This window comes from Schistocerca serialis, chromosome 4 (genome assembly GCF_023864345.2).
Source record: "Schistocerca serialis cubense isolate TAMUIC-IGC-003099 chromosome 4, iqSchSeri2.2, whole genome shotgun sequence".
Taxonomy (NCBI): domain Eukaryota; kingdom Metazoa; phylum Arthropoda; class Insecta; order Orthoptera; family Acrididae; genus Schistocerca; species Schistocerca serialis.
Window position 1 is genome coordinate 484,780,385 of NC_064641.1, and position 27,041 is coordinate 484,807,425.

General features: G+C 41.0%; 1 protein-coding gene across 2 annotated transcripts; it reads left to right on the plus strand.

The window, feature by feature from the left end:
* Positions 1–227: 227 nt before the first annotated feature.
* On the plus strand, positions 228–26,160 carry LOC126475167 (cuticle protein 12.5-like). Of its 2 annotated transcripts, none has more exons than XR_007586675.1 (2): positions 228–295; positions 26,063–26,160. XR_007586675.1 is itself a non-coding variant. In XM_050102794.1 (2 exons), exons 1-2 carry the CDS (start codon positions 284–286, stop codon positions 2,530–2,532), a joined length of 312 nt encoding a protein of 103 aa, XP_049958751.1. In that variant the 5' UTR covers positions 228–283; the 3' UTR covers positions 2,533–2,582. The 2 variants fall into 2 exon arrangements, 1 of the variants encoding a protein (XP_049958751.1); XM_050102794.1 differs by lacking the exon at positions 26,063–26,160 and adding an exon at positions 2,233–2,582.
* The last annotated feature ends 881 nt before the right edge of the window (positions 26,161–27,041 follow it).

Sequence of the window (27,041 nt, forward strand, 5' to 3'; positions counted from 1 at the left end):
CCCATACATTTAAAGTAACACTCCATCAGAGAATTCTGATGGGCTGATAGTCATGTTCTGTTGCAGTGGTGATAGTACACCTCAAGAGCAATGCGTTTGTCTCGAGAACGCGAGCAGAAGTAAAACGAGATCAAGAGCACGAGTGCGCAATCTGTGCCTGCCGATCTAGACTGCTAAATGGTCACACGGCGAGGCCTCAGTCCACCGGCTACGCGCTATATAAGTCCGCCGCTGCAGCTAGCGGCACCAGTTGCTCGCAGACGACAACCAACACTCCCACACCATGTACAAGCTTGTGAGTATCCCTCTCTCTTGCTGCGTGTCTGAACGAATGTGGGGGTAATGAAACTGTAGGTCAGCTGAACATACGATTTCTGGAACTTTTTTGTCGTGGATGAATGTAAGAAGTTACAGCTGATAGCAACTACAAGCTGACAGGTGTTGCAACAGAACTGTCAATAATAGACTACTAAGATTTCTACACTCGGGAAGTCTGAAATAAGACAGGATACGCTGTCTTGGTCTCTGTATTGTGCAGTGTTTTTTCGGTTTATAAAACTATTACTTATTTAGCCGGCCGAGGTGGCCGAGAGGTTCTAGACGCTACAGTCTGGAACCGCGCGACCGCTACGGTCGCAGGTTCGAATCCTGCCTAGGGCATGGATGTGTGTGATGTCCTTAGGTTAGTTAGGTTTAAGTAGTTCTAAGTTCTAGGGGACTGATGACCTCAGAAGTTAAGTCCCATAGTGCTCAGAGCCATTTGAACCATTTGAACTTATTTACATTATTTCTTAACACATTATGGAGTAATAGGCATAGAAAGAAATAGCTTTATGTCAGTCAGTGACTACTCAGACAAAAGGTAACATCAGTTCATGTCTCCTTCTCGTAATCATGTACATAAATGAATAGAAATCTTCCAAAAGTAAAAGAGTTTTTACAATTTACTTACAACTTAAACGTATAGTGAAGCGAAATCATCAGACATATTTACTAAAGGTTTCCAGTTCTATGATTCTCAGCAATCCTGCACTGAACGTTAGAACAAGTACATGTAATCTGTCCCTTTGGAATCTCTTTAAGAAACATCTGGAGGAGACGAAATCGATTGAACCGATATCCTTTGTTCAGTAAGGAGTTACACAAATCCAACAACTATCCATAAATTAACCATGGAATGATAAGAAATGTTTTAAGAAACTGAATGTTTTAAGTATTTTTGTACAAGAAAATCAGTTCTATTGCTTCAAGTAGGTTATTTACAGTTCCTGTCGCACACTTGCGAAGGCTGTAACTAAGGTTCTGCGTAAGAACTTTTGTCTGGTAACGAAGGACTCACATTGTTAATTTTCGTGATATATCTCAACCACACTTAGTGTTAGCAAGTGACATGGTGCAATGCTAAGATGCTGGATTCCTACTTGAGAGGATGGTGGTTAAGAATCTAATCTGGGCATTTAGATTTTTCATTGTTCCTTTTAATTATAAAGGCAACTAACGGTTATTTTTATAGGACACAGGCGATTTCCTAATTTATCTTTCCTAAGCTTGAACTTGAGCTAGAGTTTAATCAATAATATCGTCGTTGTCGATGGGAGGTGAAATTATAATTTTATTTCTTTCCCTTCACACTGAGCGTTTATTTGTTATGTCCACTTGATGTTCTTTGTTTCGTAAATTCGACGTACACTAACTAGTTCTGACAGAGTGTACTAACTCTCTCAGTATATACAGTTTGTGAAACGAATGTGTCAGTCATCATAACGACATGTTTCTGTTATTTACTACATAACAAAGAATAGTACACTAGTGAGATAAAAAAGATACGGTTTTACTTTTCCTTACGAAAGATGTAGGTAAATTTCTGGACGTATTTTTCTACGTGAAACTTTCTCTAATGCGTCTCATTTGCGACCTCTAGGAGTGTGACCTGTCGTATTAACTGTATGGTCAGCTTGACAACACAGTAAATATTATCGTACATAGTTGTAAAAAGTGGGCCGGCCGGGGTGGCCGAGCGGTTCTAGGCGCTACAGTCTGGAACCGCGCGACCGCTACGGTCGCAGGTTCGAATCCTGCCTCGGGCATGGATGTTTGTGATGTCCTTAGGTTAGTTAGGTTTAAGTAGTTCTAAGCTCTAGGGGACTGATGACCACAGCAGTTAAGTCCCATAGTGCTCAGAGCCATTTGAACCATTTTTTTTAAAGTGACTTCATTTGTTGGTACTTGCAGGTGATCCTGATGTGCGCCGTGGCCGCCGCCCACGCCGGCTACCTGGGAGGCTACGCCGCCCCCGCCGTCGCCGTGGCGCCTGCCGTGGCCGCCCCCGCCGTCGCCGTGGCCCACGCCCCCGTGGCCGTGGCGCCCGCCGCCTCCTCGTACGCCAACACGTACCGCGTGTCGCAGACCGCCCGCCTCCTGGCCGCCCCCGCCGTCGCCGCCGCCCCCGTAGCCTACGCCGCCCCCGCCATCCATGCACCAGTAGCCTACGCTGCACCTGCTGTCGCTGCTCCTATCCTCAAATATCACTAAAATCTAACTTGTGTCTTGTCGACAATAAAGTGGAGTATTTATTACAATAAGTGTCTTCAAAATTACACCATCACCTGTCATACGTAATTCGTTACTGGCGTCAATAATGGACGGCATGTCCATTCTTATGCATTAAATGGCAACGTTAATCATCATTCACCCACACTTAGATTATGGTTGTGTACGCATCAAACTTTTCCCTTGTTAGTACAAATATATTCGAAATCTAACGTTTTCGGTTAAGTACTCATGTAACTTATCTCCAGTTTCACCCATTGGCTGCCTTAACAAGAAACACTTTACTACTTCAGTACGATACGTGTTGCGTTTTATTGTACACTCGTAGATGTTTAAGAGCTGTTCTACGTGTGGTCCTGACAATGGATGCAATATTGTACTCGTCTCTGCAAAGAGCTACGACTTCTTCCAAATAGCCTCAAATCGTAAGAGAAGGTTGCGTGGTTCTTTGCTGCAGTTCTTCAACGGTTTCAATGGGAATGCTGTACAATTCGCTTTCTAGAAGTTTCCAGCCAGAAAAGCCCAGAGGATTAAGGTGAGGTGATCTTTGAGGCCAAAGTACGGTTCAACTTATCCATCTCGAATCATATTTACGCGTTGGATGTTTTCTTACATCAACAACGATATGCGGTTCGCCCCCCTTCGTAGTACCACATTCCTCAAACTTGTGAGAGAGGAACATTCTGATGCAGTCCTAAAAGACACTGCCGTAGAAACAAAAGGAATCCTTATCCATCAAGTTTTTTTGAAAGAATATATGGCCTAATGAGAGGATCACCAAATCACACCTTCACCGAGAAGTGTTGCTGTCGTGGTGAGTCACGAACAACATTTAGGTTTACGTCAATCCAAAGGATGTGTATTATGGAAGTTAAATACACAATTACTCTGAATCTCGATTCGTGTTACAATAAAATGTTACTTGTAAAAGAATGGTTGGCTGCGGACAGTTTTTTCATCCACTGAAAAAAAAGAGGCTCTCGAGTACCAGAGTTCCTATGACTAAAATATGGAACGTCATGGAGATGGTATGGATAGACCGAATAGCGTTGTAAAATTCCCTGTACAGTACCAGTAGTGTGACTCAGTACAGAAATATGTGTCGGTATTGTTCTCGTCCTATTTACAGAAGGCGTTTAAGTGATTGTTAAACATCTTCAACTTCGGGAGCGCGGCGGACTGCAAACCAAAGGGGCCCGGGTTCGATTCCCGGCCGAGTCGAGATTTTCTCTGCTCAGGCACTGGATGTTGTATTGTCCTTACGTTCGTATCGTCATAATTGGCATTCCACAACTGAGATGGCTGTATGGGAACGTTCCGAAAGCCCATAAAAAAGATAAAGAAAGTACTTCAGGTGAGATGCGTGCTGGTTTTCCTTCTCGTTTCACACATGCGAAGCCTCCCTGCTGTCGGAGGGGTGTATGCAAATCTACGACTTTCAGCCTGTCATCGATCAGGATTTTTTTTGGAGCAAACATACAGCTTGCGACTTATTACCGTCAGCCCTACCATCCATGAAATTCCTGTCTGCATTCTCTCCGTTGTTATACGGTTCCACTGTGACTATACATAACACTTCGCAGATATATGACGTGACTGATATGACTGTGCACTGAATCCATTCTATCCGTCCTGTACGTACGGCCTGACTTCAACTCCACACTCTTTCTCGGTGATGTTCATTTTTGCAAACAACATCACATCACGGACTGCTTCAAGTACGTAACGAGTGACATAACGGTACTGACGATGAATGAAGCCAGTGGCGGCTGGTACCCACCAATGACAAACTCTGCGTAAACGACTCTACTGCAGACGCAAGTTAACTGGGAAGTTTTTCTTCCGTTATCGCATAGCTTCACCTAAGTTATTTGTCGCTGTTACTTGTGATACACCCCGTATAGATGACTTTCTGTTTACTACATATCAAGGAGAATTATGTTTTTTTATCAACGTAAGTACTGTTATCAGTAGAAATAACCTTTCAACAACATCGGAAATTGTATATAATAGAGGTAAAAGTATTACTGATTAGCATTTTACAAATGGTTTCTCTCTTAATTCACGATAAACACACACACTGTCACACATACAGCCACAACAACAGCAACAGCAACACACACACACACACACACACACACACACACACACATACACACACATACGCGGATGCACCCGTGCGCACGAACACACGCCCACACGGGCGCACATACGCAAACGGGCACACACACGCACACGTGCACATACATGCACACTCGCACACTCACGCACGTGGGCACCCACCCACTCAGACTCACCCACCCACACCCACCCACCCACCCACCCACCCACACACACACACACACACACACACACACACACACACACACACACACACTATAAAATAAATAAAATAAAATAAATAAATAAAAATATATATTGTTATTTAGATATTGATTATTCTATCTGTATGATGGTGATTGTGATTGCAATTGCATTTGCTTATCTGGAATGTGGACGTTTAATTATTCGGTATCAGACGCTTGACAATGGCTTTTTCGTAAAGGCAATGTTACTCGTAGTTGACCGTGAAATAAAACTGAATAATCGGACTTCGTAATTAAATCGTTTCCAAAGACTGCTGCGGTAGGTGCGGACTCATAATCTAAATCTCAATATTACAATAATTTGCCAGCCATGCCAATACGTCGTACAGAGGTGATTGTCTACTAAACATAAAAAAGTTACACAGTTAGTTAAATCAGATATATTCAATGAATAAGCCTACAGTTCATAATCCTACTTACTTTTATAAATATAATTCTTTACAGAATCGAGTGTCTAGTGTGGTTGCAACTCGCAGTATTCTTCTATAACATGAAATATGGCGGTGTGCCAGACAATAAAATAAAATACGTGCTTCTCGCACCACTTCTACCAGAGCTCTCCCTTTCTTAATCAAACATAAGAGTAACGTAATTATGCTTTTGTTTTATCAGCGACACAGCGCTGCAGTTGTGTGCCATAGGCTTTATTTATTTGTCACTGATTATTTATTTAATTAGTATTTCGCGTTTCCGCGGAAACTCACGCTTGGCATGCAAATGTGCCTTTATATTGCCCCCTGAATTGCGAGGCGAAAGGACACAGCTGCAGGCGAGCAATTCACCTAAAGGCACAAGAAAATCTAAGTTATCTACAACTATTTACATGACTTACATTACACATTATACACATTATATACAAAATTTGAATGACGCGGGTGCGCCGTAAAAGTTCTTATGTTGGCAGATAGAGTGCGCGCATGCGCAGAAGCGTCTGTGTAACTGCGGGACTGCCGTTATATCGTACAGTTAGATCACGCGGCACAGTATTGCAGTTCATATTGTTCGTGTGCGCGCGTTTTTCAGTCGTTGCACAAAGAAAATATTCAACCAAGATTACATATGAAGGCTACATTCTATGACAGGTAACTTAGTTTTAAATCTACAATATTTGTTATAACACAATACAACTTAGATTGTTGAATGTTCTTAGTTACATAGTATTGTTTTGAAATACTTCAAAGAAAAATGTCCGTATTTTTCAGGTGCGTTGACCTATACACATCGTGTCGTTATTACAGTTCATATTCATCCGCAGCACAATAATTTTTTACAGGTTAGTATCGTCGTGGTAAAGTTTTTTGATCACAGTAACATCGTTGTATAACAACGTGATTAATACATAAGCGTGTCCATTTCTCATTTCCATTATAGTCGTAGTGATGCAGTTCGTTGTGACTAAAAGCATTGCTTATTACAGATCAGACGTGACCCGTCGAGTAATTGGTCCACGTGCAGTTCGTTTTTTACATTCCGTGGAAGCTTGGCTGCAGAACCTCGGACGGCACATAGCTGGCGTCGATCCTTGGACAGTCCAGGTAAGAGTGTCCGTCACATTTCGAGAACATTTCATTCCCTGAAGTTCCAACCAAAATTCTTCCACCCGTCGTGTTGTTTTCTGGACAGGCACTTTGTATCCATTTAATCCAGTTAACATCTTATAGTTGGGTACTGTAGTAATATCACTAGACGATGCACGAATTATGCACTTCACATTTTCAGTTTTTTGCTGAATATAGCTCACCTAAATGTTCGTAGTTATTAATCAAGGAAATCGTTCATCGCGTTCACATAGATACGCTGCATAATGAATGGCATTAACAGTTTCTTTCACATAGGTTTCTGCGTAGTTGCAGAGTTAGTAATGTTCGTTAATGTCTGTGAACAGTGGTTCACTATGCAATGTCTTTTTGGCACTCGTTTTGTTCAAATTTTTACATAGTAACAGTTACACTATACATCAGTTAAAAAAATAAGTAATTATACATACACACGTCACATATTTTCTTAGCATAAACATAATATAGTTGCACATAAACATGTTTACATCATCATTACATCGCTATAGGTTATTACATTGTGTCACATTTGATTTCATGAATTGCAGATATTTACATCCTCTTTAGCGGTTTTGCTGGGATATTATCGATGTTTTTTGTGATGTCATCTGAAATTAAGATAGGTTAGACACAACATTCATTACATCAGTAGGCAAGACCAGGCGTTTTCACTACTCAATAAATATTCAAAATAGTAAGAGAGAGAAAATGTTCGATTCCTCGCGTTTTGTGCGTGTGTGTAGAGTGTCTGTGTGGCCTTGACTACTGATAGATGCTTTTCGAGTTGAGAGATGTGCGTCTAATCTATTTCTCAAAGTAAAAGATCGCTTCACAGATGACGTCTGTCAGTTCGTCAGGTGTCACACCAAGTCAGTGGTACCTTCAGTAACAAATGTTCCGTGAAAAATTAATATGTCATCCACTGCTACGTAATCATAAATTTTACTTTAATATTCCGTCTTTCAGGTGGAGGCGCGCGCTGAAAGAAGTGTTCTTCTGTCTTCAACTGCGTCACTGGAACCGCTGAAATGAAAATTTCGATACTACTTATTATCTGTGTTGTAACAACAGAGTTTTTCGAGTTGCTTAGCAATATTTTGATGGGTATGACCTTGACATTATTCAGCATGAAATGCTCTAAGATCTCGGTGTGCGTATAGCCCAATAATTTTGTTAGTTCTAGGATGTTGTAACAGATACGCACCAGGATGCGGTATGTTAACAATTATATAAGATCCTTCATATAGCAGACGCGTTATATTGTGGACTAAACCTCGAAATAAATATACTTTTAATGTTATTGTCCTTCAAGAAATTTCTCCATTTGTACCCAGAGTAGTATGCTGCATTATCTGATAGAATTGCTTTAGGTTTTCCCACGTGCGTCAGGTAATCACTTGAGAATCTTCGTATTATAGCATTTGCAGTGGCGGATTTTAAAGCATAAAGTTTTACATGTTTAGAAAATATATCGTAAAAAGCCTCCAGAGCTTGCTGGATGCGGTCCACTGATGTCAGTACACAGAATTTCCAGGGGTTTACTAGGTAAAATAGAATGTAAATCTGTTTTTGTGGATAAATTCTGAGGTTTTGATTTTTGACATATAACACATGTTTTTAGTTCCCTGTAAATTTTTCTTCTCATATTGCTAAAATAACAGTATGTGCTGAGCTTTGCCAAACACTTTTTCGTCCCATAATGACCCCAAACTAAGTGTGTGTGCCAAATTAGATTACGTTCAGACTCTTTGGGAATGCATACACACCAGTTAGTAGCATTTGGATGTCGGCGGTAAAATAACACATCATTGTGTAACTTGTAATACTTAGTCAAAGGATGATTGTGTTTTTCTACCAGTAATGTTATTATCTTATACCAGTGAGGATCAGATTTTTGTAATTCAGCCATGTTTCTGCACATATCAATATAATATTGGTGATACTGCTTGTCTTGCATTAAGAGAATCCTGTAGTCATTTATATTTTCTAAGTCACTGTTGGTATCATTCATACCTTGTGGAAGTCTAGACAAAGTGTCTGCAATGGTGTTGTCCTTACCTCTTATGTACTTAATTTCAAAAGAGTAGTTCTGAAGTGTAACTGCCCATCGTTATAGTCTAGGATGTACAAGTTTACAAGTTAACAAAAATGTCAGGGCCTGGTGAACGGTGTAAATTACCGTATGTTTTCCAAATAAATAATAATTGAATTTCTTGAATGCCCATACTATGGAAAGTGTTTCTAACTCAGTAGTGGAGTATGTACGCTCACATTCAGTTAGAGTGCGACTCGCAAACCCAATAATTCTTATCTGTTCCTCCTCTTTATTCTTTACAACTTGAAATAAGCAACAGCCCAAGCCAGTACGTGAAGCGTCACAAGTCATACAAAAATCTAAATTGAAATCTGGATGGCTTAATATGTTAGCATTCACTAAAGCATGTTTAATTGTATTAAAGTCATTCTGGCACTGTTCCGACCAGATCCAAACTTGATTCTTTCTGAGTAGATTTAGCAGATGTTTACTGTTCAAAAGTGGTTGTGGCAAAAAACGTCTGAAAAATGAACATAGCCCAAGGAATGATTTTAACTGCTTTTTAGTTCAAGGGCTAGGAAAGTTTCTGATAGCATCTAATTTACTGGGATCCGGACGTATGCCCTGTGAATTAATGATATGTCCTAAATACTTTATCTCACTGCAACCAAATTTTGATTTTCTTAGGTTGGCTGTGACTCCAGCTTGTGCAAATTTTTCTAAAATTCTTTGAAGAGTGTCAACGTGTTCATTCCAAGATTGTGTAGCTATCAGTATATCATCTACATAGTGTGTGACTGTCTCAACTAAATCGTCGCCAAGCACGGTATCCAGGGCTGTAATGAATACCCCCGAGCTGACATTCAGTCCGAAGGGTAGAACACAAAACTGATAGGTTCGCCCCCCGAACATAAATGCAGTATATTTCCGAGAATCAGGAGTGATACCCACCTGCCAAAACGAATTAGCGAGATCTATTGTGGAAAAATATTTTGCATCTAGGAATTTCTGTAATTGCTCTTCTAAATTTTCAGGTTTTGTGTGAACCGGTAAAATTATTTCATTAATAGCTCATGCGTCTAACACTAACCTAATGCTTCCATTTGATTTTTTGACAACAAGTAGAGGACTACAATAAGGTGAGGTGGATGGTTCAATGACCTTCCAGTCTAACATTTGTTTTAATTCTTGCCACACAGCAGGTCGTTGAGATAACGGTACGTTATATGTCTTATGGTAGAAGATCTTGTGAGGCTTAACTTCAATCTTGTACACATACGTGTTGATAACACCTAATCGTTTGGTAAAAACTTGTAAATATTTGGATAACACTTCCTGTAGTTTTATACGTTCATGTACACTGAGAGCTGTAGCTTCACTTATCTTATGATCAAGCAATGTTTTCAAGTCCATTAGCTCTGTGTCAGATGAGTGTGTTTGCATGTCTTGAATGTCTTTGTCAAGTACTAACTGAACCTTGTACCCTGTACAGTGTTTGTCATGCTTTAGAGTTCTCCTGTCCAAATCAATAATAATTACACTGCCTTTATCATTTAAAATACATTTACCTTTGGAGAAGTCTATAATGCAGTCCTTCTCGCTCATAATATCTATTCCTAATATGCAATTTGTCACAAGGTTTTGTACAACCAGGAATGGCCATTGTACGGTTCCATTACCTATTTTAACGTTTACAAAAACTTGCTTCGTAACCCTACATGACTTATTACCTAGTGCAGTAGTTATTTTACAGTTTTGGGCAGGAAACTCAGGCACAGGTTCCAATTCACACATCTTTTTATAGAAATTAAAAGACTAAACGCTCACAGCTGCACCTGTATCTAGGATAATAGTAGTTGGAATCCCACCTACTACACCAGTAGTAGATGCTAAAACAATTTCATTTGTGTTTAAACGACATTGTGTACTGTCTTGTAAAAGTTCATCTGATATATTGTTATTGTGGTTGTATCTTATAAATAAAACAGGTGGTTTTTGTTTAGAATTACTCGGCATATCATTATTCTGTTGTTCAAGTGTGGTGTCAAATAACTGATTAACATTGAAGTCGCCCCCCAAGAATTCTTCAGCCACGACCTGGGGCAAAGTAGTGACTGTTTCTAGTTTGTTGGATTAGCATTTGTACTAGGTACTGACACAGATTGATGTTGTGCATCAGGTGTCATTTCTATTATATTCACATTCGGATATTGCCTATTATGATCTCCAAACTTTTGCGGTTGTTGTTGCTGTTGCGCATTATAACTTACCTGTCGGTCGTAAGGTATGCTCCGATTTTGACCTGGTGGCTGCTGTGGTAAAGCAGAGTTTGAATGAAAGTACTGATCGTTACGAGTCCAACCTTGATGCTGTCTTGGCTCGTAGTTACTATTATTTCTATTTCTGTTTGTGTTTTTGTTATTACCTTTGTATCCGTTGTTACCGTTGTAGTTATTACCGCGGTGCCTTTTGTATGGATTGCCGCATGAAATGCTATTACTGTTGTAACTATTGTTTGTATTGGAGTACACGTGTTGATTTTGATTTCCGTACTGAGACGGCATGTGAGTTTCCTGTTTTTGTTGTACCGCGTATCCAACTGTGGGCGCGCCAGAATTGTGTTGGCAAGCCTGCATGTTTTGCATACCACTAGTGTAAACATTGTGGCTGCTGTTTTGCCGCGCGAAGCGCTGATCTTCAAGTAACATGTCAACCAAATCTAAAGCTGTTAAAAAATAATCTGAATCGTCATCCGGGATATTTAGGAGTTTTTCTTTAATGTTGAAAGGCAATTTGGCCTTCAACGCACGGAGTATATCACGCGTTGCGACTGGTTCGTCTAAAAAATGTCCCATGTTCAAGTATTTTTCAAAATATCTGCGTAAGTTACCATTTTTACTGTTAAAAGTTTCAGGTTCTAAAATTTGTCTTCTGAGTCGCTCCTGGACGGATTGCGACCAGAATTTGTTCAGAAAAGCACGCTCAAACTCACTGTACGTGGTACATACGTCAGCTTGACTGTATGCCCAGACAGCTGCATCGCCTTGGATGTAACCGACAATATATGAAATCTTTTTCCGGTCACTCCAAGTGCGTGGAAATGCGTTACTAAAAGATTTAAGAAAAATCACCGGATGAATGGTTCGTTTTTCTGGGATAAAAATCTGAAATTGCCTGTGTTTCATTAAGCTTTCATCTTCCTTCGCATTGTGATATGGATTTATTCCACTGTAATTACTGGTATGTTCAGCTGGCGAGTAATTACGATAACGTTGCTGTGGTTTACCATGATAATAGCTTGTGTTTGTGTTTCCACATCGTGGTATGTGTTGTAGTCGTGGTGTGTTTTGTTCTTGTGTATTTGTCGTGTGCGGAATGTGTGTATCATACTCGAATGTATATTGGTTTCTGAACTGTACATTTTGACTGATATTTTCGTTACATTCAGACTGTAGTTGATCGGTGAATTGTCTCATGGGTGCAGTGACGGATTGTACTGCGTCACTGATCAGCTGTTTGTTATTAGTAATGTATTGCGCTACGGAGTCGTGCACAATTGTTGGTAAATTTTCATGTAAGCATCTATCAAAATATTTGTCTTTGTTCTCAACCCAATCATGAAATTCTTTATTAATATTTTGAAAATGAGCTGTGGCATCTGATTGTAAGATGTCAGTCAGGTGTTGTTCAACATTGTCAAATTTATTCTGTACGTCAGTAATTCGTTTTTCAAGGTTGTCATGTACTGAAGGATATGTTTGAATTTGTTCAGTAAGAACTTCACACGTGACATTAAGGTTTTTTACTTGTGTCTGTAAAAGTGCTATGTCAGTTGTAGTCTTTTCTTGTCTCGTATTGAGCTGGGAAAATTTAGTACTGAGTTCGGTCATCTGTTTGGTCAGTGTGGCGTCTATAAGTTCCACACGTTTACACAAAGTGTCATTACCTATCTTGATTGCTATGAGATCAGATTTGATTTCGTCATTTTGTATTTTTAACTGTTCATTTCGTGTCTCTAATTGTGCCTTTAAGGTTGCCATGTTTTCGGCGTTCTGTTTCCTTATGGTTGCCATATTTTCTGCGTTTTGTTTCATTAGCATTTGTAACATGTCGGCAATGTTTACCGTTTGCAAGGTCTCTGCCCCCGCCGCGTCATTAGACGTGACGTCATGCATTAACATGCGCTCTGATTGAGATTTTGAAATTTTTGTAGTGGACGGCCTATTGTCAAAATTTTCGTCAACACTTGCGTCAATATTTGATGAATCGTCACTACCGGTTGCTGTCGTAAAGTCATTTTCTAACACTTGTCTCACGTCCGAGTCGGATTGCGTCTGAATAGTACGTCCTTGCTGTTCCATTTTTGCGTATTGTTTTCTAGTTATTACCATGCCACACGTGATATATGTTTCAAGAAAATTTTTGACACTGATTTTAAAATAAAATGTAGTTGAGCATGAATCGCTCGTAGCAACAATGGCTGTCTGTTAATTTAAAAATATAAACTGAATTTGAGATTATTGGTAATGGCTGCTAGCCATGTTACATGATATCGTACAGAAGTCGGCCATATTGTACACTCGTGTATTGGTATTGTTGCATACGTTATTGTTTAGGGAAAAGTACTGAGAATGAAATTTATCACTGAAACTGTTATGCGGAAAAGAAACACTACAGAATTTACTGAAAAGCTAATACACTGAATTATACGTCTGGTCAAGCCTGCTAATGCAAAGATGCTGCGTCTTACCTTATTTTGCTGGAAGTTTCATTGCGTCTTCCCGCAAAATTTCAGAATTGGAAAATATCTTCAGATTTTGTTATCTCTCATACATTGGCGTCCAGGTCCAGAAAGTTGATTTTTTACATGAAACAAAGAGAACAATGTAACAAATGACAAAATAACAAGTCCGACACGCAGTCGCCAATATAAAATAAATAAAATAAATAAATAAATAAAATGTTGTTATTTTAAATATGTTAATTATTCTATCTGTATGATGGTGATTGTGATTGCAATTGCATTTGCTTATCTGGAATGTGGACGTTTAATTATTCGGTATCAGACGCTTGACAATGGCTTTTTCGTAAAGGCAATGTTACTCGTAGTTGACCGTGAAATAAAACTGAATAATCGGACTTCGTAATTAAATCGTTTCCAAAGACTGCTGCGGTAGGTGCGGACTCATAATCTAAATCTCAATATTACAATAATTTGCCAGCCATGCCAATACGTCGTACAGAGGTGATTGTCTACTAAACATAAAAAAGTTACACAGTTAGTTAAATCAGATATATTCAATGAATAAGCCTACAGTTCATAATCCTACTTACTTTTATAAATATAATTCTTTACAGAATCGAGTGCCTAGTGTGGTTGCAACTCGCAGTATTCTTCTATAACATGAAATATGGCGGTGTGCCAGACAATAAAATAAAATACGTGCTTCTCGCACCACTTCTACCAGAGCTCTCCTTTTCTTAATCAAACATAAGAGTAACGTAATTATGCTTTCGTTTTATCAGCGACACAGCGCTGCAGTTGTGTGCCATAGGCTTTATTTATTTGTCACTGATTATTTATTTAATTAGTATTTCGTGTTTCCGCGGAAACTCACGCTCGGCATGCAAATGTGCCTTTATAACACACACACACACACACACACAAACACAACACACACAACAAACACAGAGAAAGGGGGGGGGGGGAAAGAGAGAGAGAGAGAGAGAGAGAGAGTGGATTCTGAGTTATGTATAATAAGGGATATAACACAGGTGATTACTTTAATGCTTAAACAAGAGTTTCCAACTAATTTCCACGATCCAGTCACATTAAGGTGACCACGACCTATGTTCTACGTCAACGTGCAATAAGCACTCACAGACCCAGAGTTGCAGCAGTAGCAGTGGAGGGTATTGAAGCGTGTCAGGAGGACGCGGATGAATGCTGCAATCGTCGTCAAATGTGTGTGAATTCCTATGTGACTAAACTACTGAGGTCTACTACTTTAACTGACTTATACCAAGAACAACACACACACCCATGCCCGAGGGAGGACTCGAACCTCCGGCGGGATGGGCCGCGCTATCAGTGACATGGCGCCTCTAACCGCCCAGCCACTCCGCTCAGCTGCAATCCTTGTCGTAATGCGGAAACGGAGTAATTTATCTGACGTCCAAAAGCACATGATGACTGGCTTTTTGGCCAGGGCTGGAAGCATTTCTGAAACGGATTAAAGTACACCAGCCGTGACAAAATGGGGCCATCTAAAACCGGCGCCGGGGCAACTATGGTGCATCACATGTCATAGATGACAGGGGTTAAATAAGGCTGTGGAGATGTGTACGGGTGAATAGCTGATCACGTATATGTATCAAGGGGCTACCAACTGTGTCTCCTAAAAGACCTTTCGCCAGACGTTGCTCCCTGTGGTCCTCCACAGCAGGCACCTCATTCATCCACCCATGCTTACCACTGTTCTTTGCGACGAAGGCTGCAATTACGACGCCAGTATCGGAACCAGACGGCCACCGAGTGGCGACAGGTGGCGTTTACAGATAAATCACTTTTTATGCTCATTTGACATAAAACGTCTGAAAGCAAACACGGTGCTACGTTGGGAGGGTCCAGGCCTGGAGGAGGGCCTTTATGGTCTGGGGAATGTTTTTGTGGCGTTCCTTGGGTGACCTCGTCATCCTGGAAAGCAGAGTGGGTCAGCTGAAGCATGCATCCACCCATACATGCAGTTGGCTTTTCCTCGGCACGATGGCATCCACCAGCAGGACACCGTGATTTGTCACACTGCTAGCAGTGTAATGGCGTGGTTCGAAGGGCTCGAGGATGAGTTTACAGTAACCTCCTGGCCAGCAAAGTCCTCGGATTTATATCCAATCTACAATCTGCTGGACCACCTCAATTGGGGTGTTCGCGCCACGGATCCTCAGCCGAGAAACCTGGCGCAGCTGGCCACGTCAGTGGAGTCGGCATGGCTCCAGATACATGTGGGTATCATTCAGAACCTCACTGACTCTTCCTGCACGTCTCGCAGCAATCCGCACTGCAAAATGCGGATTTTGGGCATTTGACTGGTGATAACAGTAATGTGATTCGACAATGTAGATAAGTGTGTCAGTGGTGTTGAGTTACAGCTGAAATCGTTACAACTAAACGTTGCTCAACAGTCGGCTCATCAGTTTCTATACGGAATTTTCGGCTATTTTGGCCCCTCTTAAACGATAATATACCACAGATCACTCGAACAAAAAACTGTGGTCAACAGTTGTATTTGACATTTACTTGTTGTCAAAAACATTTTGAAATCAAACTAATATGGTATCTGGAACCGAGTGAAATCTCCACGCCAGCCAACATGAATTCCTGTTACATCGGACATGCGAAACTCACGTCGCAGTTTTCCCATAGGGCACACTGAAATCCATGGATCAAGGTAGTCAGGTAGATACACTACTTCTTGATGTCGGAAAACCATTTGACCAAGTACTACTCCACCGTTGTGAAGAAAGCCGGCCGGAGTGGCCGAGCGGTTCTAGGTGCTACAGTCTGGAACCATGCGACCGCTACGGTCGCAGCTTCGAAACCTGCCTCGGGTATGGATGTGTGTGATGTCCTTAGGTTAGTTAGGTTTAAGTAGTTCTAAGTTCTAGGGGACTGATGACCATCGATGTTAAGTCCCATAGTGCTCAGAGCCATTTGAGCCGTTATGAAGAAAATTATGACCTTATGAGGCATCAAATGAAATTTGTGACTGAAGGTTTATTGGTCCCACAAACGTCTGTGCTACTGTAGTAAACGTAAGCAGTCACTTAACTCGGTATTGGGAAATTATGAAACTTACGTATGCTCAGACATGACGCCAGGTACTTGTAGCTCCGGCAGGGTATTCCGTACAGGCTGCTCTGTGACTGCTCAGACGCCGGAAAATCGTCCGTGCGCAATTCTTGTAGAGTAACGTGCATTATCGTTGTTCACCATTGATTTAACCTATTAGTGTATCCTCTTGGAACTTTCCGCCATCTTTCTCCTATGTATACGACATATTTGCGCATGAATTCATATTTTCACTTAAGATCATTTTTCTTCTTCAGTTTCTCTTTCTAAATTTTGCACTTTGGTATTTTCTTGTGCTGTCTGAGCAGAGACGTTTTCCGTCGTCGCCTGGTACCTTTGTTCTTGTTCCTGCATGTTTCATTTTGTAGTATGTAATGCCTCTACCATCTGTTCATAGGTCTTTTCACAATTCAATCGACGTCTATTGCCTATCCTCGTGTAATTCATTGCGCAGTTCTATCCTTACTTGAAGGGTTATCACGCTTAAGGGGCTAAGCTCCAGCATTATATAGATAATGTTTTCTGGTTTGTTAGGTGGTATGTGAACAAGACTTTCATATAACAAAAACTCTGTGTCCAATGATGTCTAATGTAAGAGCTGCGAAGCGCAGTAGATGGATGAGAAGTAACTCCTATGACTTCTTCATACTAACTTGGGTAAGTGCAGAATGCGTTACGGGAATTAGGTATACTGGACATAGATATTATACAATTCTTCTCGCTACTGTCGTTTTGTAGCCTGTCTATTTCGTCTTCTCATCGTCGGTACAAAAATATGAATAATTAAAGAAAAGGAAGTGGTAGAAAAACTGTTAACTCTAAAAGAAGTCCGTTATTCAGAAAAGAGCAAAGATGAGGAAACATTTTGTTTCTGATGATGTAATGAACACCATAGCAACAACTGGCAATAAGCAACCATTTAAAGTTGTTCATATGATAGGCAGTTATTTTGTGGACTTTCAGCAAGTAGCTGACATGCTAATTATTAACACAACTAAGGAAGTCGAAATAGTTCACGAGTGAGCTGCTGGACGTTAGCGTGCAACACCCACAATATGTCGACAAATGATCGCGTTGCCATCATCAGATACGCTGATGAACTGACTGACGGGGAGCCGGCACCGCGGTTTTATCTTCTCCTCCCTCCCTCTGGTCGGTCGCACCATCGGCCGTTTGCGCCTAGCATCCCTAGCCACGTTCCTGTCGCCGACACAGTGTTTCGTCCTCCTGGTGGTTGTGCGCCGCAAGCGCTAGAGTTGCTTGCCGTCCTTGTTGATAGCGTGCCCGTCCCTTCCGAAGGCGCTGCCGCTTTTCACCAATCGTCCTACCGCTAATGTCGGCAGCCAGGGTCGTCGTCTTGTCACCGGGCCCTCAGTAAGATGAGATCGCAGGCTACTTGGACTTTGGATAAACAGCAGAGTTTTCATGAGGACTGTGATAACCTGATGAATGAAAATTAAAATTCGCTACTGTGGAAAATAAATACACTGCTGGCCGTTACAACAGCAATACCAAAAAGATCAGCAAATTTTACTTATTTTGAGAACACAGTTCAGCAAAATGGAAGCATGATTATCCCTGCGGCTGGCGTGTGGCGGCGTACAGTACCGCCAACTCAGTTTTCTTTCCGTAATTGAATTAGCGCGCCATGTACACAACAGTAGTGATATATATGCTTCGATGACATTGTCAGTCGACAATTTTCACTATTGTCACGTTGTAAGACCGTTCATAATAGCCATGACTGATCTGTGAAGTGGTCAACTACAATTAGGTGGCCCTGACTACCGCACGCGCCCGGTGATGTAACTAAATGTGGTGTAATCTCTGCTGAATGTTTTGAAGATCAGAAGCTATATTTTACAAAAACACTTTGAGGGTATGATTATTTAGTTACTAAAGATTAATATTTTCCTATTGTCTTGAAGGTCCGTACCTAAAGAAGGATTGGCGCCAGACGAAATTGAGCGACTTCTTCTGGAATCACCTGACGAAGAGGATTATGCTAACTTCTTTTACAGCGATGATGAAGCAGAAATAATCGATGCTGCAGATTATGCCAGTGAATCTGAACGGCGCGAATGAAGTGAATCAATTACCAAGTGATGAGTGCAATTTTTATATTGGTTAAGGAACACGAAACTTGATAAATAAATAATGCGTCAGTGGTACCATGTAAAACACAACGTAAGAATAAAATCAGTGTCTTGCCTGGTCCAAAACGTTACAGGAGCTAAAACTGAAATTGAAAGTTTTCTCAAATTTTTTGATCCTGAGGTAATCGATGTTGTTGCGAACACCAATAAATATATAAACAACAATAGATTACGTTTGAATTACGCGAGAGACTTACACTGCAGAAATACGTCTGCTCCTGAAATTATCTCTCTCTTAAGAGCACTGTTTTTCATTAGTGTACAAAAAGGGGAAGGCACAAACGTATTAGAGCTGTGGGCATCAAATGGCACAGGGATGATTATTTTCAGGGCAGCATTTAGCTACAAGCGCTTTCTGTTCTTTCTCCGGTCGCTGAAGTTTGATGATACCTCAACGGGAAAAGAGCGACTTCCAATTGACAAAATGGCTGCCATTGGTGATCTCCACTTTGCATTTCTGAACAACTGCAGAAGTAATTGCAGCCCAGGGGAGTTCAGAATCGAAGATGAAATGCTTGTTCAGTTTCGTGGACATTGTGATTTTGTGCGGTTCAAGCTCGATAAGCCTGCCAAGTATGGTTTGAACATGTGTGCATTGTGCGATAGCAAGACATTTGTAACTTTGAAGTACACTGCAGCAGACACTATCCTGGACCATATCTTGCATCTAACGAGCCTATGGATATTGTGAAAAGATTAGTTGAACCAATCAAGGGCACTCACAGGAATGTAACAATGGACAACTATTATAGCAGTTATCGTATAGGACAGTGTCTTCTTGAAATTGGGCTAACCCTCATAGGGTCACTGGAAAGAACAAGAAGGAAATTTCTCCGGAATTTTTGCCAAGCAGGTAGCGAGAAACTGTAAACTGTCATTTCGGATTTTAAGATGACTTCTGTCTTGTTTCGTGCCAAACGAAAAGAAACGAGGCTGCGTTTTTTCTGTCGTCGGTGCATGAAACTAATGAAACACTCACTTCCACAGGAAAGTAGATTGTGAATCTGGACTACAATTCAACCAAAGGAGTCGTGTATACTGTGGATTACATGTGTACATGAAATTTAAGCGTTTTGATTGGCTGTGATCCAGCAACCGTACTCTATTTAATTGCAGGATGCATACAGGGTGTTACAAAAAGGTATGGCCAAACTTTCAGGAAACATTCCTCACACACAAAGAAAGAAAATATGTTATGTGGACATGCGTCCGGAAACGCTTACTTTCCATGTTATAGCTCATTTTATTACCTCTCTTCAAATCTCATTAATCATGGAATGGAAACACACAGCAACAGAACGTACCAGCGTGGCTTCAAACACATTGTTACAGGAAATGTTCAAAATATCCTCCGTTAGCGAGGATACATGCATCCACCCTCCGTCGCATGGAATCCCTGATGGGATGATGCAGCCCTGGAGAATGGCGTATTGTATCACAGCCGTCCACAATACGAGCACGAAGACTCTCTACATTTGGTACCGGGGTTGTGTAGACAAGAGCTTTCAAATGCTCCCATAAATGAAAGTCAAGAGGGTTGAGGTCAGGAGAGCGTGGAGGCCATGGAATTGGTCCGCCTCTACCAATCCATCGGTCACCGAATCTGTTGTTGAGAAGCGTACAAACACTTCAACTGAAATGTGCAGGAGCTCCATCGTGCTTGAACCACATGTTGTGTCGTACTTGTAAAGGCACATGTTCTAGCAGCACAGGTAGAGTATCCCGTATGAAATCATGATAACGTGCTCCATTGAACGTAGGTGGAAGAACATGGGGCCCAATCAAGACATCACCAACAATGCCTGTTTGATGCTAGTACTGTAGAGCAATGAGTCGCATGTCAACACAAGTACCGAAGTCAACATTACCTTCCTTCAATTGGGCCAACTGGCGGTGAATCGAGGAAGTACAGTACATACTGACGGAACTACAATGAGCTCTAACATGGAAATTAAGCATTTCTGGACACATGTCCACATAACATCTTTTCTTTATTTGTGTGTGTGAGGAATGTTTCCTGAAAGTTTGGCCGTACCTTTTTGTAACATCCTGTATAAAGCCACATCTGTTGCACAAAACTTTTGTCGGTTGACCATGGTTTCGATTCCACTAGTTCAATCTTCATCAGAATAAAAAATTACATGGAATACATGTATCACATCATGGTTAAAAGCGTCTGAGTAAAAGTGCTCTCGTCAAACAGAAATGTTACAGGAACAAAAACTAAAGAGTAAAAGTATAACATGATTTATCTAGTTGACAGTCATGTAATAAGGTACATGTAAAAGATGGGAACTAGCTTTTCGACTTATCTGGCACACTTAAGTGAATCAAAACATCTAGCCATACTCTCGCTTGTTTACTTGTTAATATTAGTTCCCAAGTCATGGAATATAACGCATTGGTTCAAGTAATGTAATGTAACGTCATGTTGTGTAACACGACACATTCCATCATGCAACTGACCATCACATTTGTCGTGCAGTATGACACAACGTGTCATTAAAGTTTAAGATGCATGCATCCCCACTCTGGGATACTTCCTATTATACTGTACGTGCACCCCCCCCCCTTCCCCACCACGGCTTTCGGATCTTTCTCATTGCTGATGCATCCCACTCTATATACGAACATAAATTTGTGTCCATTTGTTCTTACACCCCTCACCTTACATGTAACAGGGGTTGGGACTAGGAGAGTTCATTGAGCTGGGAAAGTATGGTTAACTCGTACAAAAGCGTGTATATAAAAAAGTGTTTTTATTTAAATGTCTTTGAAGCATCGAGATAAGTAAGAAAGCTAGTCCCCTTCTTTTACATCCCTAGCTCTCCCTAGGATACATTCTCCTCTTTTTTTTTTTTTTTTTTTTTTTTTTTTTTTTTTTTTTGCTGCGATAGGAGCACTTTTCATTCTGGTTCCCAACTTTTGTCCTATCGTAATTTTAACATTAGTGTGTCATAGCATAGCAACCGATATCGATTTTGTTGACTCGGTCAACAACTGATCCGGTATATGTTTTTGTATTGTCTTTCGAATCGTGTTGCTTATATCGTGGCAACGTTTAAATCTTTCAAGAAAAAGGAGGAGGACCATTAATTAGATTGTCCACCTTTTTAGAAAATTTAAACAGATTCGCACACCTCTGAAAATTAGAAGTGGCGCGCATAAAGAACTCTAAAAAAACGTCTTTTTGCACGCAAAATGAGAATGAAGCTAGATTTTGGAAATCGAATTTTCAGTTTTATGGTAAGAATTCATTTGTTATTTGACTCCATTTAAACCGTTTCTGCGCATTCAGTTCACGAAGGAACGAATTATACGTGCTACATTTAGATCGAATGTAAATCACCGTATCTCGACAATGCAATTAAACTACTCGATAAAAAAATCGTTTAGACTTTATTCGACTACGCGCAAAGTTTGAACCGCTTCGAACAAGTTTAATATACAGAAGCGTCGCTCAGAAACCTCCCAGAAAAAATTAAAACGTGGTATCTAGACAGCGGATAAAAAATGTTGAATAAAGAAAGTACGTTTTGACCTTATTCATTTATCTACATTCGGGCATAGCTTGAACCCATTCGACAAGTTTAAAGTATAGAAGTGGTGCACTCCAAAAACCCTAAAAAAGTGATTATTACACTTAAAATACAAACGGAGCAAGGCTTTTTCAAAGAGTCAAAACATATCTTAGACAATGGTCCGATGTACTGGTGGACCAAATTTGAACAATCATTCTCTCTGCAGTACAGAGTTGCTTTTGCATTAATTTCAGCCCAAAAATTTTTACTTCAAAAGGAATTAATCGAATCGCACAGCTTGCCTGGGCGCCAGCTCCAGCTATAGTGAAACAGGGGTTCAAATATTTTTAATAATGACCGCCGGTCCGGGATTAACTAAAAGCATTTTGCTCTGTGTTGTTAACTCAGATAGGAACCGAGCACCAAGATCCGCCATTCTCTACATAAACCACGATTCTGCGCGCTCCCTCTTCAGATGTGTTTGTAAAGATAGAAAAACAGATATGTTGCCTTAACCACATGGGTTTGCCACTAGGTTGAAACTATGTCCACTGATAAAGTACAGTCGTTCATGTTATGTACAGAGCTATTTAAACAGGAGCTAGAGATCTTCCAAAGTGCACTACGGAAATATTGTTCAGGCGGTAACGTCAGAGTTACTAAGTGTACGATCGGATTATAGAACCTACATTACGAAATTAAAAACATGGGAGAATAAGAGTTATACTATTCATCCCTTTTGTAATTATTCACGATTTAAGTATAAGAGAGATGATGAGCGTTTAACGATCCTCCGACGTTGAGGTCATTAGAGATGGAGTATGAACTGAGACTGGACAGAGCCGTGGAAGGAAACCGGCCGTTCCTCTCAAAGGAATCATCTCTGTATTGACCTTAGGGGAAAATAATTCCGTTGGGAGATCAGAAGGCTGGTTTCCCCCCCCCCCCCCCCCTCGCCACCCACTCCCCACCACCAGTGGGCGAAATGAGTGATTTTTCACTGCTGTACCTAAAATAGTATATTATAGTTCAAATACTTTTTTGTGATGTATCCCTGATATAACTAAGCCAAAACTCACCCAGAGAACTCTGATGAAGCGATCGTCCTGTTCCGTTCCGGGGGTGACGGTACACGCCAAGAGTAGTGCATTTGTTTCAAGAACGCGAGCAGAAATCGAACGAGATCAAGAGCACAACTGCGCAATCTGCGCCCGCCGACCTAGACTGCTAAACGGTCACTCTGCGAGGCCTCGCGTCCAGAAGCTGCTGGGTATATAAACCCGCCGCTGCTGCTTACCGGAATCAGTTGCTCGTAGACGACAACGAACACTCCCACACCATGTACAAGCTTGTGAGTATCCCTCTCTTGCTGCGTGTCTGAACGAATGTAAGTGGCGAAAATGTAGGGCACCTCATGCCGGAACTCTCTTGTCATTCACGAATGTAAATCGTTAAAGTTGATAGCAACTACAAGATGACAAATGTTCAAAGAAAATTGTCAAAATTTACTAGAAAACTTTCTTTAATCTAGGGACGTTGAAATAAGACTACGTATGCTCTCTTGACTATTACTTGTAAGAAAGATCTGTTTTCAGTGATTGGCAGAGCTATATGTTTATGACATTATACAATAGCAGGAATTGGTTCCTTAGAAATTAGTCTGGACTCAAAGTTTTTAAGGCAGATGGTCATTGTATTTGTTCTTAGGGCTAGTTCGTACGCTCAGAAGGCAGCGCGCTTAACATGTGAAATCCGTATTTTGCAGTGTTTTTCCTGGTCTACACAACAATTACTTGATTACCTTACTTGTGAAGACATTATGGAGTAACAGGCACAGACAGACATGGTACACCAACTGTTGGCGTAATTCGTCGCTAATCATTTGGTGCTTTTTGCTGTGCATATAGTTAGCTATTTCGTATTCTACACGTTTTTTCTTTACACTTTTGGAAAATCCATCGTTGTACGTAATTATTGACTTCTGTAGAATTAGAATTTTATGTTAATCGTGTTCATGTGTGGGTTTTGTTGTTCACTGCTTGTAATACTGTGATTAACGATGTATAAAACCGAGTTATGTGGTTTGCCACGCCATAGCCGTTGTGATGCACCTTAACAGTATCGTGTGTAATAGGTGGTGTTCACGAGTGTATGTCAAGAGGTAGTTCAAAATATTTCTAGATTCACTTTTAGCGAACAGAAACTTAAGTGACTGTCTAATAGTGTTGGCTGAAGAAAGTACTCGTGTGGTACCTCATTCAGTTCAGAGCAGAATTTTTATCTGCGTTAATTCTATCCACAGGCGATTTTTCTAAATTTTACGTTTACATCAGACGTTCCGTCGTGTACTGAAAGATATATAGTGTAACAGATCTTGCATGTTTGACGTCATATTTCACCACAGGAACAGCTGAAAAAACGTCTTTTAGAAATCTTTTACCTGTCTCTTTTGCTTTCTATCGACTGTCGAAGAGCCGCCCGGGATTAGCCGAGCGGTCTATGCCGGCAGGGTAGCTCAGCGTGTTCGGTCAGAGAGCCGACTGGCCTCTGTAATAAAAAACTCACGGAAGGATCAACAACGAACTTGAACGGATATTATGTGACGTCCGCAACGACCAAACACAACGATCAACAACGAACAGAATGAAAAAAAAGCGTTCTAAGGCGCTGCAGTCATGGACTGTGCGGCTGGTCCCGGCGGAGGTTCGAGTCCTCCCTCGGGCATGGGTGTGTGTGTTTGTCCTTAGGATAATTTAGGTTAAGTAGTGTGTAAGCTTAGGGACTGATGACCTTAGCAGTTAAGTCCCATAAGATTTCGCACACATTTGAGCATTTTTTTGATTGTCGAAGAGTAGTTTTTATTAGAAAATGTCGCTTTATGTTAATCAGTGTCTGCAAAGACAAAAGCAAAAATAATTTTATCTGTCCATCTCGCCATCCTTTACACTGATGAATAGAAAACTTCCAAAAATAAAAGAGGTTTTGGAAAATTTACAATAATTGCAACTGAAACGTATAGTAAAGCGAAAACATCAGACATTCATTAAAGGTTTCCAATTCCGTGCTTCTGAGCAATCCTCCAGAAAACAAAACAAATAAGAGAAATCTGTGCCCTCAAATCTCTTTATTAAACGTCTGGAGGAGACAAGAACAACTGAACCAACACCCTATATTCAGTAAGGAGTCACACAAAAGCAATAATTACCCGCAAATTAAGCGCCCCACAATGGCAAGAAAAGTTATAAGAAATTAAAGATTTCAAGAGAAAGTCAGAAAGTCAGTTCGGCTGTTACATGTACAGTGTCTACAGTACTTATTTATAGAGGCTACAGCTGAAGTTTTACGTAGGAACTTTTGTCTGGAAACGAAGAACCAACATTTATAATTTTTGGATATGTCTCAACCACATTAAGTGTTACTAACCGAAGTGGCTTACCGCTAAGGCAGTTGACTCCAATTTGAGAGGGTGGTAGTTGCAAACCACATCATGTCATTCAGATTTAGATTTATTACTGTTTGTTTGAATTATGTGAGGTAACTACTTGTTACTTTAAGGGGATGTGGACAATTTCCTACTCTGTCTTTCCTCATTTTGAGTTCCTTCAATAATGACATCGATTGTCTACAGGATGTGAAACTGTATTTTCCTTTCCTTCCTTTCTCACTGAGTGTTTACATGTTACATCCACTTGATGTTCTCTGTTTCGCTGACAGCACATACTATATGTGTGACAAGCGTGAGTCATCATACACTTGCAATTTTTGGGAGAGTGTACTTCATCTCTCTCAGTATATACAACGATAATACTACAACGAGATGAAGGAAAACATATTCGACTTCATTTTTCTTCATAAAAAGGGACGGTCAGTTTTTGGACATATTTTCCAATGTAAAACTTTATCTATCAGTTTCCGTTTACGACCTGTAGGGCAGTGACCAGTCACTTTTGGAGTATGGTCGGCTTGACAATACCGTAAATATTATCGCACAGAGTTGTAAAAAATGACTGTATATGGTGGTACTTGCAGGTGATCCTGATGTGCGCCGTGGCCGCCGCCCACGCCGGCTACCTGGGAGGCTACGCCGCCCCCGCCGTCGCCGTGGCGCCTGCCGTGGCCGCCCCCGCAGTCGCCGTGGCCCACGCCCCCGTGGCCGTGGCGCCCGCCGCCTCCTCGTACGCCAACACGTACCGCGTGTCGCAGACCGCCCGCCTCCTGGCCGCTCCCGCTGTCGCCGCCGCCCCCGTAGCCTACGCCGCCCCCGCCATCCACGCCCCTCTGGCCTACGCCGCACCTGCTGTCGCTGCTCCTATCCTCAAAGTGCACTGAAATGAGTGCACCATACTAAATTTATTACTATTTATGTAAGAAATAAAAAGTTATTTAATAATATTTTCCATCCTTGGCTCTTTTATATTATTTTTAATTTACATATAAACTTACTTATTAACTTAAACCAATTCTGTTTACAAGGAGAAATCACTAACATATCGATATTAGGACCACACGATACATGGTGTTCATTTCAACGGAGGACAGTGAAATACCTCGAAAACTAAACATCAGATCAGAAAAAGTTATAATTCCAAATCCTTTGTTTCGCAGGAGAACTTCCAGTGATACCACATTCGACCCGCCACCCACCCTGTGCGTAGGTGGCGGGGAACAATGTTCACATCTTCAATGGGAACCCCGTTTTTTTAATTTTGTATTGCAGATTACGATTCTACTGCAAAATCCAATATCCAGTGACACGTGAGACCACACCTTCATGCTGTGAAGGTAGGACAGGCCAGTACTTGATAACTTCTAATGGGAAACCCATTCGCAAAGTTGTATTCCACCGACATATCGAACAGAGGTTACTCTACGCGCACTTTGACTATGGCTAGAGACAAACGCTACTCTACTCTGCAATTACAGTAAGTGTTCAAAAGTACTACCGCCAACATCAATACACCTAGTGACCCCGTTTTCAAGTGACCGTACACATCACAGAAACAAATCT